At 40.5% G+C, this 18,551-nt stretch overlaps 1 protein-coding gene across 1 annotated transcript; it reads right to left on the bottom strand.

Annotated features, from left to right (window-relative positions):
• Positions 1 to 14,226: 14,226 nt before the first annotated feature.
• On the bottom strand, positions 14,227 to 17,524 carry IL6 (interleukin 6; the record flags this gene model as incomplete). The annotated part of the gene is made up of 4 exons (XM_080609599.1): positions 14,227 to 14,418; positions 16,689 to 16,835; positions 17,071 to 17,184; positions 17,270 to 17,524. The coding sequence occupies 4 exons, from the start codon at positions 17,522 to 17,524 to the stop codon at positions 14,227 to 14,229; spliced, it is 708 nt and encodes a 235-aa protein (XP_080465725.1).
• Between the last annotated feature and the right edge of the window lie 1,027 nt (positions 17,525 to 18,551).

An 18,551-nucleotide genomic window follows, 5' to 3' on the forward strand; every position in this document is an offset into this window, starting at 1 on the left:
TTCTTTCCCCCGTCTTTAAAAAAGGCCTTTCTGCCTTTTTCCTTTCCCGGGGGATGTTTCCGAGTGCGCAGTGAGGGGAGGACCTCCTGGGGAGCGGGCGGCGCAGGCATCGGAGCAGCTTAACAGCAAACGAAGCTGCGGTTAGACCGTGCATTAGAGACCGAGGGCTTTAGCAGGCTCTTCTGCGTGTTTCTTGCAGTAGGGAGCCATGTGTGAGGAGAAGCTGTGTGCGTCCGGAGTTCTGCTTCGTAGCGCCTCAGCTTGGTGGCTGAGGTTGAATTTCCAGCTAGGTGCAGGTTACAGTCTCTCCCAAAATGGTGTGGGTGCTGTTTATGAACTGCTGTGGTTGCCCTGATGTCATGGCTGGTGCCCAGGATGTGTTTCACTTGGTCCTGTCATGGGACTGGGTAGGCATCACTACCACATAGTAGTTGTCCTGCCGAGTTTGGGCTGTGTGCCATCAGCTGTTCTCATTAAAGAACTTGACCCACTTAAAATAGGAATGTGTGCATCAGGCCTGACACTTTCGTTCACTTCTTTTATGACAAGGGGTCCCAGGAAGACTGATTCCTGCCGTTAATCTGTTTTACCATTGGGCTTTTGGGAAAAACACCTTAGGCAGGTGTGTTCTGCCTTGAATGCAAACATGAAGGAGGGTTGGGAGCTTGGGTGTTTTTACAGTCCAAACTGATAGGTTGTTTTAATTGAAGAGAATGCAGCCCTTCAGATTTGCAGGGCTTTGATTGTTCACGTAGTAGATACCAATCAGGAAAAAGTTGGTCTCTTGAAGTTGCATTCATGCTTTAACAAGTACGAGAGGTCACTTCAAACACACAAAAAAACCAAACCCTGAATTTGCAGTATTGAGTTTAAACTTCAATTGCATTTCCATTTTTAGTTTATCAGTTGTTTTAAATTGGTATCTTTTGGATGGGAATTTCAGCAGTGTTTTGTGACCTAGTTTTGCACTTGCTGAGTTTTTGTTTTAATTTTACTTTTATGACAGTATCTGTGAATATGGAAAAGATGCTCTTTGTTCTGAGGGACACCAGAGAAAATGAAATAAGTTAACTTCAAGTCATATAAAGCTATCTAATTGTGTTTATGGTTGTCAACAGCGTGCCTGTTATGTTGCAGTGAGAAGTTAAGTTGTAGTAGTTTAACCTCATGCCTCCAGAAAATAAGTGTGCTATTCCACATCTGTATTGTCTTCTGAATTTGTCTGCTCTAAGTGTAAGCAGATGGGAGGGGCTGTGCAGGTGCCACCTTTACTTCAGAGGTGGCATGCACTTGAATTCTGGTAGAATTGGAAGAACCTCTTTTGTTCTGGGATTACATTCGAGTCTGAGTGGGAACGTGTGATGCAGCACAAATGCAAGAGGCTGCACAGCTCTTGATGTCACTAGTTCAAAGTAAATTTGTGTATTGACCCTTGTGTATATGAAATAGACACTAAACTAAACATAGGCAAGGAAACTTTCTGAATTAGCTTTGAACTTTTTCTGAAAGGCTTTCTGAGTCTCTAGGTCAAGACAGCTTGCTCAAGGGATGTAGGAGGGAGCTTGGTGTGTGGAGGTGCAATTGTAGATAACTGCGCAGCGGTTTTTTGTGCTGCTTACTTTGAAGTGTCTGCCCTTGTTGTGTAGGTAGATTAGACCAGTGAGGCTTTGTTAAACCTGCTTTTTTTATTTTAAAGTACTGGGAGGAGAGGAAGCCAGACACATTCACACACATAGAGTGTGACTTCTAATACAGTTTCACTAATTTTAAAGTGATTTTGCTGGACAGCATGGCAACCAAAGAAAGTGTATCAGTATGTTTAATAGTCTCAAATCACATAAGGTTATCTTCAAAGAGCTAACCCAGTGCCCATGAAGTTGATGGAAATTTTTCCATTAACCTTCATGGCCTATGTTTCAGGCAAGCCGACATTATTCGTTTTCTGTAAACAAGGGAAATAATACATTTTTCATATAACATCCATTTCTAGGTAGCAAGTGTAGGAGACTGCATGTTGAACAGTGCATGAAGTGTATGATTCTGCTTCAAGACTTAAATTACAGTCCAGTGGGCAAAGATATTTCATACCGTGAACCTTCAGTTGCTTCTCTAGTTTGTTTTGATCAGTTGATATTTGAGTTATTATCTGGGCATGAACTCTTCATAATTGACTTTCCATATTCCTGGGTGTGAGTAGATTCACAAACATCTTATTTCTTTGCAGGCTTTAGAACTAGGTAGGTTTTCGAAAAGTGCCAGTAAAAATAGAAGATTTTAGGGTTTAATGGATTCAACATTTAGAATTCTGTCATTCTACATTGAGTGAACTGTTACTGAAATATTACTTGTAAGTTCTGTATCAGGTGTTATTGCAGAACATTGCCTGTTAGGACTCAAGGCGCTGGCTCGTACCAGTTATAGGTGTCACTGGTGGTACTAGGTTGCTTTCTGAACAACATTTAAAATCTGTGTTTGTGTGTATGTCTTGAGAACTTCCTCCATCCTGCATAGCTAGTTGACCCTGAATTTTAAATCAGATAAAGATGCAGGTAAGAATTAAAGGAAAACTGTAAAACTGTACACTCATACTTATTTTCTCTGTTTTCTAACCCTGATTAGAACGTGCAATTTTTATTCATGTTTATACACAACTTCATAAATTGCAGTTCTCAGTGGCTTTTCTTTTTTATTGCAGCTTAATGGGCTGGAATAATTTGGTAGTGATTTAAGTACTTTGGCATCTGCACATACATATTTTTACATATATGTATGTAATGTATGTTTCACTTCAGGTTTTAAGAGAGGTGCAGATCCTGGAATGCCTGAGCCAACCATCTGGAGGTACGTATCTGTTTCAAATATGCATACAAACCCAGGGCAGGTAGTCACTGTTTCGGGTATTATCTCTGGACAGCAACAGTTGGGAAGGTTGTTTTCATCCATTTTGTTGGGGTTTTTTATTATTTAGGGTGAAGGCATAGCTGCTTGAGGTTCTTTGTTTCTTCAGAAATTCAAATAAGAAGGCAGGCAAGCACAGGTTCTTGGGAGGGCCTTTCTCTTAACCTTGCATGGCTTTTAATATATGGGACTTTCTGTACCTTTTCAGTGGAAGCTGCCCCTCTAATCTGTTGTAGGGCTAGTTTATGCAAGTTCCCGCACTTCTCAGCTCCCTACCATGAACTTAAACCAGTGTTCCTCTGCCTTTGAAGATAGGTAGCAGCACTGCGTAAAGGCTGCATGAAATAAATGGCTCTGTCCTCAGTATTAGTCATTGTCATGAAGCAAGTGCATTTGCTCATGTTGCCTCTTTTGTAGGGCTGTTTATTAATGCTGCAATATCATAACATTAGTAATACTTGAATTCTTGTGGTATTTGAGTTTTATTAGAGGGCTCCCTTGTGTCAAAATAATTAAAGCTCCAAAGAAGGGGTGACACTTCTGTTTTTCTTGAAATAACTTTGGTTAATATGAAGAACCAAGTATTACTAAGGCAGAAAATTGATAGACTGTATTGTTTGCAAAGTCATGTATTAACTCTTCTAGCTTCACATAGTTACAGTGTGTAGAAATCCCCTTTTTAAGATGCAGTGATTCAAGGGAGCTACTTCTAACAGTAGAAAATATAAAAAAAAGTGTCAAGATCATGTTAGAATTTCAGTAAAATCTGTTGTCTTAAGAACTGACTTGCTGGAGTTGTTTGTTGTTTGAACAGCGTTTCTATGTTTAGCTTCACTAGCAGTTTGAGACCTGCTCGGCTGAGTGTGTCTCTGCAGAGCACACTTATGTGCATTTCATACCAGAATGTTATGTACATAGATACCAGAAGCATGTGTTTGCTCTAATACAAAGCTTACAAATGCTTATTTCTCTGAGCACATGTTCATGCTCTGTAGGCTTCAATTTTATTTTAAAGGTGGCATTATTGCAGTATTTCGGGGCTAGCATTTATTCTATATGTTTATAGGGCTCTTCCTCCAGATTCGTGTTTTCCAAATATCCATTTAAAAGGAAGTACATGCTGCAAATCTGACTTTTGTTTCCTCCCTCTCCCCTTCCAGTCTACTTTGGGGATAAAGGAAGTGGTGGTCCTGTTCTAGAACCAGCTGATGGACAGAGAAAGTGTCTGAAGATGCACATTCCAGAGGATGGGGTGGACACTTAAACCATCTGGCTCAATCAGCTTTCTAATGCCATAGGTTGTACATACAACAAAATGGAGTTTATATGGACCTAACTTATTTGCATAACAGTGTAATTAAATAAATACAATTTGAATGGATATGCATTGTTTTTAAGTCTTTACATAAGTTTAATGTAGTAATACCTCTGTTACAGAAAGGGTAACCAATTCCAAAACATGGTGACATTCAACCCCCATATTTATCTTAGTTACAATGGTCTTTTGGGTGGATTCCTCTTCATCTTCAGAGTAACCAGAAAAGTGAGCTAATGTTTTAAATACTTCAATAATCTTCAAAGATTTCTTTCCCAAATGTTGGTAAGCCTCTTGCAGCTGGTCATTGTGGTTTTGTGGTTGGTTTTGTTTTGGGCTTTTTTCCCCTTCGTCTTGGAATTGTTCATCTCTGGAGACATTAAGAGTTGAGAGATGTATATGTTTTTTCCTAGCTTAGTCAGAAGTGAAAAGTATACTTTTCTGCTAAATTTACCTTTAAACACTTATGTACATTTTCCGTAATTTGGGATAGGATGGCAGGACGCAACAGAAGTGCTGTTTGTGTATATATGTATATAGTGCTTTTATTGTAAGAGGACATTATTAATGTATAATGGAAGGAAGAAAACAAGGTATCTGCTTTAGTTTTACTCCAGAGTCTTGCTGTTTGGACTATTGTTGGTTTGGCTTCAGTTGGTTTTCCCCCTTTTATATTTCAGAAAAAGGTGGGAAACATTAAGGAGAGTTAATGCAAACCATTAAATTAAAATTCCATTAATCACGGTAATTAAATCAAATGTCATGACATAGAGGAATAGTTAATAGACCACTGACAGGGGAACAAAGCAAGGACTGAACACAGAACACTTTTCTTGTTGCCCTATATCCTGTTGCTAGTGCCGCTTTTCTAGTGCCTTTTTTCTAATGGTGACTTGAGATTAATGTAACTGCTCATATGTCTTAAATCATGAAAGGAGTTCAAATTTTGGTCCTTTTTCTTGACTGATTCTAATTACAGTAGTAATGAAATAATTGGTTGGTACTTGCCAGTGGCTTTAATGGTGATCAGAAATACTTTCCTTCTCTTGAATCTAGTGGAATAACCTGAGATACCAATATTAAGAGATAGGGTATTCAGTGTAAAGTAACTTGGGTTTCTCAAAATCTGATTTTGTGTTTAACAGGGTTTACAATATCCAGAGTGCAGCTGTGGGTGGATGGACCCAAACACCTGCAGGAGTGTATTTCATGTGCTCAGACATTTGAGGGTATGTTTTGTGTGTCTTAACGGCCACATGGGTGCTCTGGCTACTCTCCAGGATTAATAGTATTTGGCAGGATGCAGAGAAACAGGGAAATGTTTTTATCTCTTTTGTGAAGTTTTACGTAAGCATGGATAGACCAGGGGCAGGCCAGATTCCATGACTTCAGCATGCTGAAAATTTCCCTTAAAAGTAGGTGTAATTCAGGGTTTTTTTGAGACTTGGAATTATTGGATAAATATTGCTTATGTGATTCTTTTAGAATTTCACTTTATGCACATTGGATAGCAAATTTTTGATAATTCACCGCTGTTGTGGAAATATGGGAAATCATTGTTCTCTTAAAAAAAGATCAAGTATGGTTCAAGAAAGTTGTTGGCATAGAACTTTGGGGTTTCAAATTGAGGGAAAAAGTCTTTCATGGTACATTTAAGTTAAATGGAATGTCCATATGTAGTATAACACCACCAGACACTTTGATTCAGTATAGCGTGCTGTCTGTAACTAAGAGGTGGGTGAAACTCCTTAAATAAGCACTTCTTTTCTTCCTCCTGAAAGAAACCCCAGCAGAATAAGCATTATTCATAGGTCTTGGTAATTAATTGTAAGGTAGCAAAAAGCAGAATGGGAGAAATAATTTTTTTTTTTTCAAGTTTAAAAATGAAAGCATCTTTAGTAGATAGAAATTACTATTAGGTAGAAATATATATATTACTATTAGATAGAAATTAGATAGAAAAATATATATTACTATTAGATAGAAATTACTAGAAATTACTAATTCAAATACCTTGAAATTACTTAGCAGTTAATTCTTTTGCACAAAATTCAGATGTGCTTGTAAGAGTAGGTCAGTCTTTTGGGAAGTTGTATGTTAAATAGTTTCCTGTGAAGAACCTTAGTTCTTTAAAATAACTTCATCAAATATGTTAGTTTTATCAAGACTTTGTTTTGGTGGTGATGCTGGGGAAAAGAGGACAGGTCTACAGAGTAAAGTGGAGGCACACTCACGTTTGTCGAGGCTGTGAGCTAGGGACTTGGGCTCCTTTACTTGACTGTATTGATCTCTGTCAAGTGAATTGTTGGCTTCCGCAGGCAAGTGTGGATGCTTCCCTGTAGTGGAGTTTGTGATGCGGTTCTACAAGAACAGGTATGAACTCTTAGTGTTGGAATAAAGTCAATGAGTGTAGTTTGTGGAAAATTGAGCTGTGACTTCCACAAATGAGCTCAAGGCTGCAGTCTGAGCTGTGTGAAATAGTCACCGATGCCTTCCTGTGTGCTGTGAAGATAGTACGAGCTTTGAGGTATCCAGCTGATTTTACCTGGAGATATGAATTGTTTGTGCCTCAAAGTGGAGGTGAAGTGTCCTTGTGGTTGCCTTAGTGCTGGGGAAATACCCCAGTGAGAGGCTATGCTGGAGCCTGTTGTACCTGGTGACAAACAGTTGCACAAGGGGCTGAGAGGAATGTTTTCACCTGGACCAGTCTTAAGAAAATCAAAGGTTGCAGTGGTTAAATGAAGGTCAAAAATAAAGGCATCTTAAATTAAGGCATCTTGAGGATTTTAGTGCAAGAGGAATGCCCTGTTCTCCATCTTGAATGACTTGCAATCCCATGCCCATGGTGCTTTCACATCAGAAAGACAACATTCCTCCTTGTCAGAAGGTGCTGGTCTGCCTTTTGACCTCTCCTGCAAGAGTGACAATGGCAGCAGTGACTGTTATTTGGCCTCTGAAGAGGGTGTCTTTGAACAAGAGATTGTCCTTAACCCAGGACTGAATAAACAGGCTATTTCTTCTCCTCTAGCCAGACTGTGTGTGGAATGCTACCAAAGTGTGGGGAGGTTATAACCGGCAAGGAGCAGTACGGTACCCTGTCTGTCCTGGTTTCAGCTGTAAGAGTTATTTTGCTTCCTGGTAGCTGGTGCAGTGCTATGTTTTGGCTTTAATCTTGAGAACAGTGCTGGTAACACACTGATGTTTTAGTTGTTGCTAAGTAGCACTTACCTTGATCAAGGATTTTTCAGTCTCATGCCTTGCCAGTGAGGAGGGGCACAAGAAGCTGGGAGGAAGCAGATACAGGACACCTGACCCAAACTAGTCAAAGGGGTATTCCATACCACAGCACATCATGCCCAGTATATAAACTGTGGGGAGTCACTCGGAAGGCCGAATCCATGTTCTGTCGGGCTAGGTATGGGTTGGTGGGTGGTGAGAAATTGTATTTTGCATCACTTGGGTTTTCTGAGCTTTCATTTCTTCTCATCATTTCCTGTTATTGTTGGCATTCTTTCTATTATCACTATATTTTAGTTATTAAACTGTTCTTAAACCCGTGGGGTTTAATTCTTTTAGTTCTCCTCCCCATCCTTCCCTGGGCGGGGGAAGAAAGGGGAGTGAGCAAGTGGCTGTGTGGTGCCGAGTTACCAGCTGAGTCTAAACCACAACACTGTCTTCTGAATCTCTTGTTCACTGCCACACTGATCACAACAGCTGGTGGTGGTTTTACCATTCAGGAACAATTTCCATATATTCTATTATTTCTATATTTTTTTAAAGAATGCTTCTCCCATCATTGCATTCAACTGGAGTCAGAAGATCAGTTATTACCTGGTACCACTGAGTAATGGAAGGCAATATGGTGGGCAGCACCTCTTCAGCCCACAGTTGTGGCAAGCCCTTTAGCAAAGTATCTCTTGCAAGCTCGGCTTTGAAGAGATGCCCTTGGGTGTGGGCAAAGATGTTGGGCTAAGAGACAGGGAGACAGGAAGGTAGGCAGAAAAGTTAGGGTTCTGAAAAGAGAATAAAGACAAGGAGGTTGGTCAGAAGAATGAAGAGTAGTTTAAATTGACAAGGTTTTTAAGGGTGAAATGAAGTAAGAAGTGAGAAAAAGGTTGCTTATCAGAGGAGAAGCCACAGAGCCCTGTGGTATTTGTTGTGTGATGATGAGGGAATCTTGGTGGTGGAGTTTGGTGGTTGTCTTGGTATGAGGACTGGGGATCTCCTTGTAGTAGGGGGTGAAAAATTATTCCATTTTGTGTCAGCGTTAAAGAAGGGGGGGGGGGGGAGGCGAAAGATACCTGGCTTTCAGTATAAATTTGTACTTTGTAAGATGATCTACAAAGGAACCTACTTGTTTGCTCCAGAAACTTTTCAAGGCCTGGCTGTGAGGTAAAAATGAAGCTCATAAGAAATTTGGAGCAAGTATTTAATTCTGCTACAAATTCCTGGTGTAGACATGGCTTGTATAAAGTCACTGTACTGCATCTCATCACAGTTATAAAACAGAAGATACGTGCTTTTATTTCTTGAATTCAGCAGCAAAACTCACATGAACTTAAACCTATAGCTTTCAGGTATGTGATCTCTGCACACTAAAGCAACGTTCATAACTTGGTCACAACAAGCCCCTGTGCTGGCAATGTGTAAAATCCATCCTTCGCTTCTTGGTGTAGTCATCTTCTGAAGGGCCGTAATTACAAAGTGCTTCTGAAAATGTGTTTTCATTGCATTGTGTTGTAAGTGAAATGGATCTAACGCATTGGTTTTTATCTGGAAAAAAATGTTTAAAAGAGCTATATGCCCTGGATATTTGTTACAGACTTGGAATTTAAGCTGTGATGGTATATTTGGAAATAAAAGCTCATGACATCTGTTCTCGCCACAGGAGCAGAGACCACATCCTGGTTAGATGTCATATGACTAATTTAATTTTTACAAGTGACTATCTAATTGTAATAATTTTTAAATACTTTTCCATGATGGTGTGAAATGCATTAGCTATTTCTTGGTTAAGCTTGTGGGTTGTATGCATTGTTTCTTGGTTATGCTTAGGTTAATTCAGGATTAAGGGGTGGGTAAGACCCGGGGGGATGCTTATCTGCTGAGTGGAAATAGGTATATATGCTTTGATTATTTCCTCTGATAAAGAAATTGATTCCAAATTTCTATCAAAAATAATAAGTTTGAGCAAATGCAAAGCCAGGAGCAGTTATTAGCCTGGGAATTGAGTTAAGCCCGGATTTCCAGTTATGTTCCAATTCTGTTTCTCAGGGTTCACTTTATTCTTTTAGAGATCCCCCCAAACAGTGCAGTTTGTTCAGTGCAACCTGAATGCAGTCCTTTTCCAGCCGGGCTGGAAGGTTAGCTGTACATCTGCTTTCATCCTTGATGGTCTCTCTTTTATCAAATTCCATTTGCTTTTATAGGTGTATCCCAGGCCACTGAGCTATAAGTTTAGGAGGGGTATATCTTTGACATCTTTGAACTTGATTCTGTTTGTTAATGCATGCTAATGTGGGACCCATGGGCACAGTCAATATATGGGACATTTGTATCTGTTCCCAAATTGTTAGACATGTAAGAGGACTATTGCTGTGCAGTGGTGATGGTGTAGCAGCTAATTTTTCTCTTGAGCTGAGGATGGGACTTCGAGCTTCCCATAGGTGGTTCTACTTTTGTGTGTGTGGCAGTTCTAAGTGATTCTCTGGGGTAATAAACCTGTTAATATAATTTGCTTATACATCATATTATTCTTATTTATATAGTACAGAAAGTAAAGAATGTAGTACTGTATCTATTAATACTGAAGTTCAAAGGGATAAAGAGAAAACTAATCATAAATACATTTGTGTTATCGAAACCAGTCAGAATTCTGCCTCAGAATTGTTGAAATGGAATAAAATCTTGAAAATAATGTTAGATAAGCACTGTCTGGTGGCAACAGGTACGGCAGAGCAAATGAAGTCTCAGTGTTTCATTAATCTGAAGATTAATATTTAATTTTTTTAAAATATATTTTTCCCATGAAAGATTTAATCGTAGATTCTGAGCACTGAATAGAAATTCAGATTGCAAAATTTCTGTAGCGGGTTGTTTTTTTTTTGACTGCCAAAGTCAGTCTTGAAAGTATACTAATGTTTGATTAAATAAGTTTAGATGACAGAAATCAGTTGATTTTGATAAGAGTTCAGGGAGGAAATGGTATTTCAGTGTTGGTGCCTAAAGAAATTGCATTTTCTGGAGGTGAGGGGATGAGTTTTTCTTTCGTCTTCTTGATAAGAAACAATCCACGGAGAGAGATCAGGAATTGTTGTCTAATCGTTTGGCTAGAGAAGCAAGGATTTACAGAAAGCTTCCTACTCAGTATCACATGGTTTGTAGTAATATGCATAGATCTGGTAGCACTTCTTGACCATTAAGATCTGACTTTGATGTGCAGTATTGAGTATGTACCTTTCCACCATCTTATCTTTTAAACTGAATACGGAAAAGTTTATTACTCACAAATAACAGTGGCAGACTTAGCTCAATGGGAACCTTCCCCCTAAGCCAACCTAATGGCTCATTACCACTGAAAAACTGATCCTGCTCCCCTTGCTTCACTGGTGGTGTAACTCTTCCATCTCTTGTAGCATCATCTCTGACTTGCTAACCTTGCTTGCTGTCAGCTGCTGATAAAATCTGTGAAGGTGCTAGAGGTGCAGACAGTGTCTTTCAAGTAGCTGTTGTTCTTTCTGCCAGAACTTACCAGTGTTTGCATCAGTACAGTATGGTTAATAAATCAGAAAATGGTATTTCAGACACTGTCATTGTGAAACAGAATTAATTTTGCATTACAGATGAGTATTAGGTTGCATTGTCTTCCTTATGTAGCATTTTAGTGTCTTTCCCACAGTACTGAAGAATTTTTGTTTCTCATCTTTATCACTGTCTCTAAATACCCTGGACTTTTTCTTGCATACTGTAGAGTATATGCATGCTTTTTAACATAGCTTTACCCTCTTCCTGTATTGGGAAAGCAAATTCAGGGTTAAGGGAGTTAGTAAGCTGTTGAGCATTCCAAAACCTCTTTGTGAAGTTAATGAGTAGGGATGCAGTGGGAATGTGAGGAAGGGCTAGATGGGATCTGCAGGGAAAGGGGAAGAGGCTCATGTACAGCAGCAGCCAAAATGCTGCTTTGCTGGGTAGTTTCCTAGGTTTTTTTCAGCAATTATTAGCAGGTCTTTTTGGATTTGGTTTTGGTGGTGGTGGTTCTTTTTTTTTTTTTCCCCTTGCTCTCCAGTAGAAGCAATGAGGTATTTCATTGTTGCTAAAAGTAGTACAGTTGTTTTTGAGGATTCATTTATAAGAGTTAGAAATGCTCATTTTTACTGTTGTTGGGTGTGTTTTGTGTTTGTGCTGGTCTGACAAGTAAAATAAATGTCCATGTGTGTTCACTGATTGTTGTAAAATACTTTCTACACAGCGAACTGGAAAAAGGACAGTAAGTTCGTTAGTTTGAAAAGTGCCATTAACATGCTCAGCAGTGTTTAATTCTCCTCTGACTGCAATGTGGATCATGTGCCACATGCACCAGTGAGTGTAGATTTCAGCAAGTGGTGCTTCCCTTTGGGGCATCCCCTAAAGTTGGCACAATGAAATAATGGCCAGCAAGGCAGCTGCTGTACTGAAGTACCCTGAGAATTGCAGGTGGCTGTGGAGGAGCCACAGGTAAAGTATGGGAGCTCAGTGGCCACATCAGTGATACCCTTCACTCCAGGAAGGACTTGAAATTTTACCTCCCCACCCAGCAAGTGGTTGATTTTTACTCATCTTTACTCATTCGCTCATTGTGAATGCTCCACCTCTGGCAGTGTTCAAGGCCAGGTTGGATGGAGTCTTGGGTGACGTGGTTTAGTGTGTGGTGTCCCTGCACATGTAAGGAGGGTTGGAACTAAATGATCTTGAGGTCCTTGCAACCCTAACTATTCTATGATTCTGTGATTCTGTGTCTTTGCTAGAATTGTGGACAAACTGGAGTGGCCACCAGCTGAAGGGTGCTGGTGGGATGTGTAGACACTTGTCCATCAATTGCAGAAGATTTCAGTACTTCGTATCTTAGATGCTTGCTGGCAGTTAAGGAGGAAATCAGTGCAAGTTTGTTTAGCTGTACATAGTGACTAATGGTGATCTCAGGCAGCCACCTGCTACTGGGAGAGGTGAGACCAGGAGATGCCTTTCCTTTTGGTTGGTCTGTCTTTTTCCTCCCCCACATTCTTCTTACATAGTAATAAAGTCTTTAAAAGGTCCACATGTGGGATCCACATTCAGGTTTCATAGCTGTTATAGATACAGTAAGGACCAGAATGGTCTCTAACATAATGATCACTAAGAAAATCTCTCTGAAGGTAAGCTGTGAAAAAGCCAAACTAGGCTTTCCTGTGTCTTCTAGAGCACATGCCAGGGTAGCTAAAGCAGGATCTTGTGTGGTGAGAAAATACTATTCACCATGGACATCCTCAAAGTGACCACCTTGAGGTCTCCTTTATTCCTTCTTGAGATGTTGCATAACTGAAGGCATTGGTTTTACCATATTGGGCAAAGCTGTGGTTTGTTTTGTTTTGAGCTGAGATGTGGGCTCTGGGTGAACTGGTCACTGTTTTGGCATCCCCAGCAGTGGAATACATGTGTGGACAATCACTCAGAGGAAGAGGAAAATTTACTGACGTTCTTATCCACATTCCAGGGCTTGCCTTTTATCTCCTCATCAGCACTGCTGTGCTGCAAGAAAGAGGATAATTAATGTTCCGCCACTTGTAGGGACAAACTGGAGGAGTTCCTGCTGCTTGAATCCCTTGTGAGTGCTGTGAATTCCCCTCAGTTTGGGTATAAGGTACCTGCACAGCCACAGTGAAGCAGATGATACACATAAGAAGTGTTTCAGCAGTTTGGTACTTAGGCAAAGGACCTGGTTTGTTGGAGTTTTTTTCCCCTCTACAGTATTGAAGAGTATGCATACATGTTACATGTATGCCTTTCTGTGCTAGTGGAATATAAATGATAAAAGACAAATGCATTAGATTGTTGATGGTGATTGACATCGTAGCAGCAGTACATTAATTTATGTCACCTAAGGAAAGAACCTAAGATTTTTGGTTTTCTGCTTCTTTGGGGAAGAGAAAGAAATGTTTAGTCAAATTTGGAAAATTCCCTTGGATGACGACAATAAATCTAATCAGGTCATAGCATTCGTGTCAAAGCTGTTAGTTTGGTATCTTGCCATTTTATTTGTTTAAAAGAGATTGCTTGACATGTAAGCAGATGCTTACAGTTACAATTTTATGAAGTGTTCCTTATTAAATATAGGAGACTCATTGTTCATTTGTTTCTTGAGAGTAATTGAGTGCTTTATTGTGTTCATTCTTAAGTGCTATGTTCAGTGTGTCTAGTTCCTTTATATCCCGGTTTAAGAACGGTATGTTGATCAAGCTATGTGTGTATATGCTATGTAGATAACTGAACTAATTATATAGATAAAATTCTTGAAAGTGGTTATTTTGGTAATTGCAGGTATAAAAAAATGGATATGTTAGAGTTCCTTAGTATTATTTAAAGTTCAAACAGATTATATGGTTTGTTTTTACGAATTGTTTTTTATTTAGTAAAAATATAAATAAGTCATAAATACCATCTCTCAAATATTTAAAAAGTATAAGTTATAAAACAATTTTTCTGGCTTCTAAAATATTTTTTGTTGAATACATATTAAATAAGTTGATATTCTGAATAGTACCATTAGCAGTGAAATAAAATACAGCCTTTGTTTAAATTATTACTAAGTATTGAAAATATAAATAGAAAACATTAGAAAGTAATAAATATTTTAAATACAATAAATAGATTCCTAGAAGGAAATGAGAACATATCTAAATGCAAACCATTGTTACTATTTCTAGTTCCTAAAACAGAACAACACTGTCATCTGCCACATGACAGATTTGTAACAAAGGATTGTGCCTGAATTAAAACATTCAGACACTGAAACTCCTGGTGTTTTTCAAATAGCGAACAGCCCTCACAGTTTTCTCCATAAACGAAGTAAAGTCTCGGAGGATGAGGTGGGTGGTGATTTTCTCTATCCAGATTTTATCAGACTTCAGCTTTGCCTGGAGGGATTCCTGGGTAGCTGAGTCTGGGATGATAATTTCATCAGGATTGATCACCTGTGAAAAAGACAATATTGGGGTGTTCTGGTTAAATCGTTGTAATTGAACTTGTTGGGGAGCACCGGTTTAGGTGTGTGACATTCCCAACCAGCTGCATATCCAGCCTTTCTGTACTGTGGACAACAGACTTCTGGGACCTGTGCTTCCCTACAGCCCCACTTCTGTCGTGGGGTTTGAGGTATGTTGATGCCTGCTATGGTTACTGTGGAACAATCAGAGTGTCTTGTCTGATCTATACTGTTTGTCCTGGTTTGAATGCAACATCTGGCATTGCAGTCCAACACGCTGCACGGAACAGATCCATACGCTTTTCCTGCTATCTGCCAACCATGTGGGTAGTTGGGAAGATGCAGATTGTGATTTGTCCTAACCTGTTTTGGCTGCTCCATCCTGAGTCATAAGTTAACTGGATGACATCGGAGTACTCTCCTGTTTTGTAGTAGATTAACAGTTTCCAAAGATGTCAAACTTGTTTAGCTGCCTAATTTTTACTTTCCAGGCATTTAGGCACATGGGAATCTTGATGTCACCAACTTTCACTCCTGTGTAGGATTGTGACTGCAAGATGAGTAAAAGGAGTTATGTACCTAATGCTGACTGACAGCACTGAGCACCTGGTACCCAGATGTCTTTTAAGAACTTGTCCCATGAACTGGGTAGGTGACTTCTGAAAATGGGAGTTACTCACCCAAATCATGGAGCTGGTTTAGATGATTTGTGGTCTAGAAGTCTAAAATTCCAGCTTCATCCTGGTTTTAGAATCTCTCCTACCCATTAACAAGTGACAAAAGCATGTGCCCTTCCTTCTGGAACATCTTTTTTTGTGCAATTTGGTAAGATATTAATTGCTTTCTGTCCAGACTACTTGGAAGTGGTGTATCCAACTCCTTGTTGCATGCTCTGAAAATTTTTTGTATCTGGATATACAGTCAGCTAGCGTGCCGATGGATCAACCTGAGCACAAATGACAGCTTCTGTCCTTGCTCTCCTTGCCTTAAACAGCAGATAGGCTGTTTTTGTAAAGAAAGGATTTAAAACCTGGAGATCAAGACACCTCTTTCTCAAAAACCTACTTGCTCAGGCAGAGGTTTTGCTTTTGGTTACTGTGTTTCATTCTGCCTGTTACAGTTGCCTCAATCCTACTAATTTTCCAAAGAAAGCTGTTCTCCCCCAGTTATGAAACAAACTTTCTGCAGACTATTATATCAAGTTGGAGGCCAGCAGTCAGTTGCTGTCTTTGTGACAGGACTATTATTTTTAGCTAGCACAGTGTGAAAAAAGCAGTTCAGCTCCCTTTCACTTAAAGAATGATGGACATAAGTAAATGTTAGGCAAGGTATGGCAAACACACAAAGGGCTTTTCAGGTTCTGAAAAACACCTTGAAGGAAATCATGGCCTGAGATTTCTGCAGATCTTACTCACCTGAATGGTTCTTACTCAGGCAAATAGTTTCCCTGATGACAAAAGGAAGTATTCATGTTAAGGGTTATTAATGTGAGTAAGAACTGCAGGAATGAAGTGAATTTTTGGAGCATGGACTTTCAAAGCTCTCCAAAATGATTGTCAGAGATGAATAGCATTTAGTTTACTGAATCGAAAGAGAATCTGGCATTTGTAAAGAAGGAAGATTTTTATTAGTGTTAGGCTTGCAATCAAAATGTGTGCTTTTCAATAGGCAGCACCTTTTGTTTAGTCAAGTCAGTAATATTCTGAATTTAACTGTCTTCCTTCATTTGTAAGCTAAAATTGAGATACCAATATCTTGGCTTAGAAGTTTGTTCTGGAGCATTTTAAAGATAAATAATATTGCAAAGATGTATTTGCTTCTATTTATGTGGGTTCTTAAAAAAGAAAAGGCTTTTTTTTTTTTTTTTCCCCTACTTCTTAGGGGGTTGCAACATTAGAAGACTTGGACTGAACTGCAGTTCCAATTAGCAGCAAGCTTCTTGAGAAATCTCATTTCTATCAGCCAGGCAGTGTTAGTGTATTCATTCTTGAAGCAACGATGTATTTAATTGTTAGTTTGGAAGTTAGAAACAGCAATAAAAAGTAGGAAGAAGAGTTGTTTTGTTAAGAAAAGGAAACCAAACCTTGTGAAACCGGTAAGTTAGTCATAAGGGTGAATGAGCAGAAGGAACCATCATGTCTATCCGGGGAGAGAAGTGAAAGTGGGAGATGTTGAGCTTCACACAGCATCTTCATTCTCTGACTACACATCATTGCCAAAGCCATAACAATTATTGGAGAGAATTTAAAACCAACTCACCATCTGTTTTACGGTGTGTGCCAGGTGCTCTGTAGTATAGCACAGTGATTCAATGTTCTGCTTTTCACTAGTAAAAGTTTCTTGTATGAATCGAAGATATGTCTGAAATGTATAAAGCCCACTGGAGATTTTCCTCAAGCATTTATCCTGAAATGAGAGAAAAGTAAGAAGGTCACTTACAGCTCAGGAACGCTTTGATAGTGGCATTGTGTGTGCAGCACAGGTAAGTGGATGATGCTGATACAGTGGAAGTCTGTGCCATGGCAAAGCCAGCTGGAGCCAGCACGAATCTTTAGGTCAACTTCCACAGGTTTTTTGAAGGAGACAGAAATTACCCCAGGTATAGAGGATTAAACCAGAAAGGAGAGCAGTGGTTCCTTGCCTCATTGAAGCCGGTGAGCAGACACCCGTCCTCCTCTGTCACCTTGGGGAGGTTGAGATTGTTCTGGATGAGCATTTCCATGCTATTCTCGCAGACGGTAAACTTCTCGCACATCTAGGGAGAGACATCGAGAGGTTTCATTGCACCTTGGCCGGTGGCAGCAGCCTCCGGGTCTGGTGTGTGTGTCGCCCGTACCCACCTCCTCCTGCAGCTGTGCGGCCCGGGCGTGCAGCAGCCGCGCCAGCCGCTCGCAGTCAGGCAGCGCCGCTCGCCGCCCCGCCGCCTCTTCCAGCTCGGCCTCCCCCGAGGAGTCGGCTGCTGGCAGCGGCGCGGCGGCGGCCCGCGGCAGCAATAGGAGCAGCAGCAGTGGCAGGACGGCGAGGAGGAAGGACTGGCGGCGACGGGCGGCGCGGTTACGATCATGGTCACTGGCACAGCCCTGGGGAAACCTCATGGTGCGGCTCCTAGCCTCCAGCACCGGCCCTTTCTCGTCGGCGGGGCTGGCGGGTTGAATGAGCTCCGGACATCCCTGAACGTGTATTTATTGAGGGGGCTTCGAGATTATTCATGGACAAGGGAAAATCCGGCATGAGAACACGGGGGTGTGTGCGCGGCGAAACACTGCTTTGGACAGTGCGGCGATTGTGAAACTACATGAAGTCATCGTGCTCCTGCACCGTAATTCATTGAGGACCGGGCTATCCTCCTTCCCTGCCGCCGGCAACGCCTTACCTGGTCCCACCGGGCAGGGGCTGGGGTCGGGTCCAGCTGCCGGCAACCTTCGAGCCTGCCAGCTTCAGGTGCGCAGAACGTCTCTGAAATTACATGCACCTACTACCTGTGTACAAGCATACTTACATTTTATATATATGTGTATGTGTGTACATACACTTATGTGTGTACCTATATGTGTACATATACCTATGTGTGTACATATGTGTGTATGTATGTATATTTTTCCATATATTTAAACTGGTTTAGTGTACTATAAATTTTATATTATGTGTATTTATCTCTATATTCTAGCTATTTTCATTAGTTATGACCTCCAGCTGTCCCTGGAGGTCCCTTCCTACTCTTAACAATTTTGTGATTCTGTGATATATCTGAAACTAAATGCTGGGTATGTATAAATCATAAGTGACCTCTCTCCCTGTGGACGTGTGTATGGCTGAAATTAAATACATCATGCTCACGTGCTTTAAGTGCGCCTTGAATAGGCCAAATCCAGCTCTGACAAGAGGGTGGCTGTAGGAAATGCCACCCAGTTCCCTGCTATCTGCTGCCTTATCTCTTTCTGCCCACCTGGGAGGTGAGGTGGGATTTTTAACCTTTCACACAGGGGCTCTTTACCCAGGGCAAGTATGCCCATTCAGCTCAATTGTGTAGAGTGTGGACCGAGTCAAACTGTGCGTGGCATGCTGACGTTGATCTTTTGGAATGTCTTAAACTGATTTTGGACAAGCTGACTTTTTCCTTTT

Source organism: Psittacula echo (assembly GCF_963264785.1).
Source record: "Psittacula echo genome assembly, chromosome: 2".
Lineage (NCBI taxonomy): Eukaryota > Metazoa > Chordata > Aves > Psittaciformes > Psittacidae > Psittacula > Psittacula echo.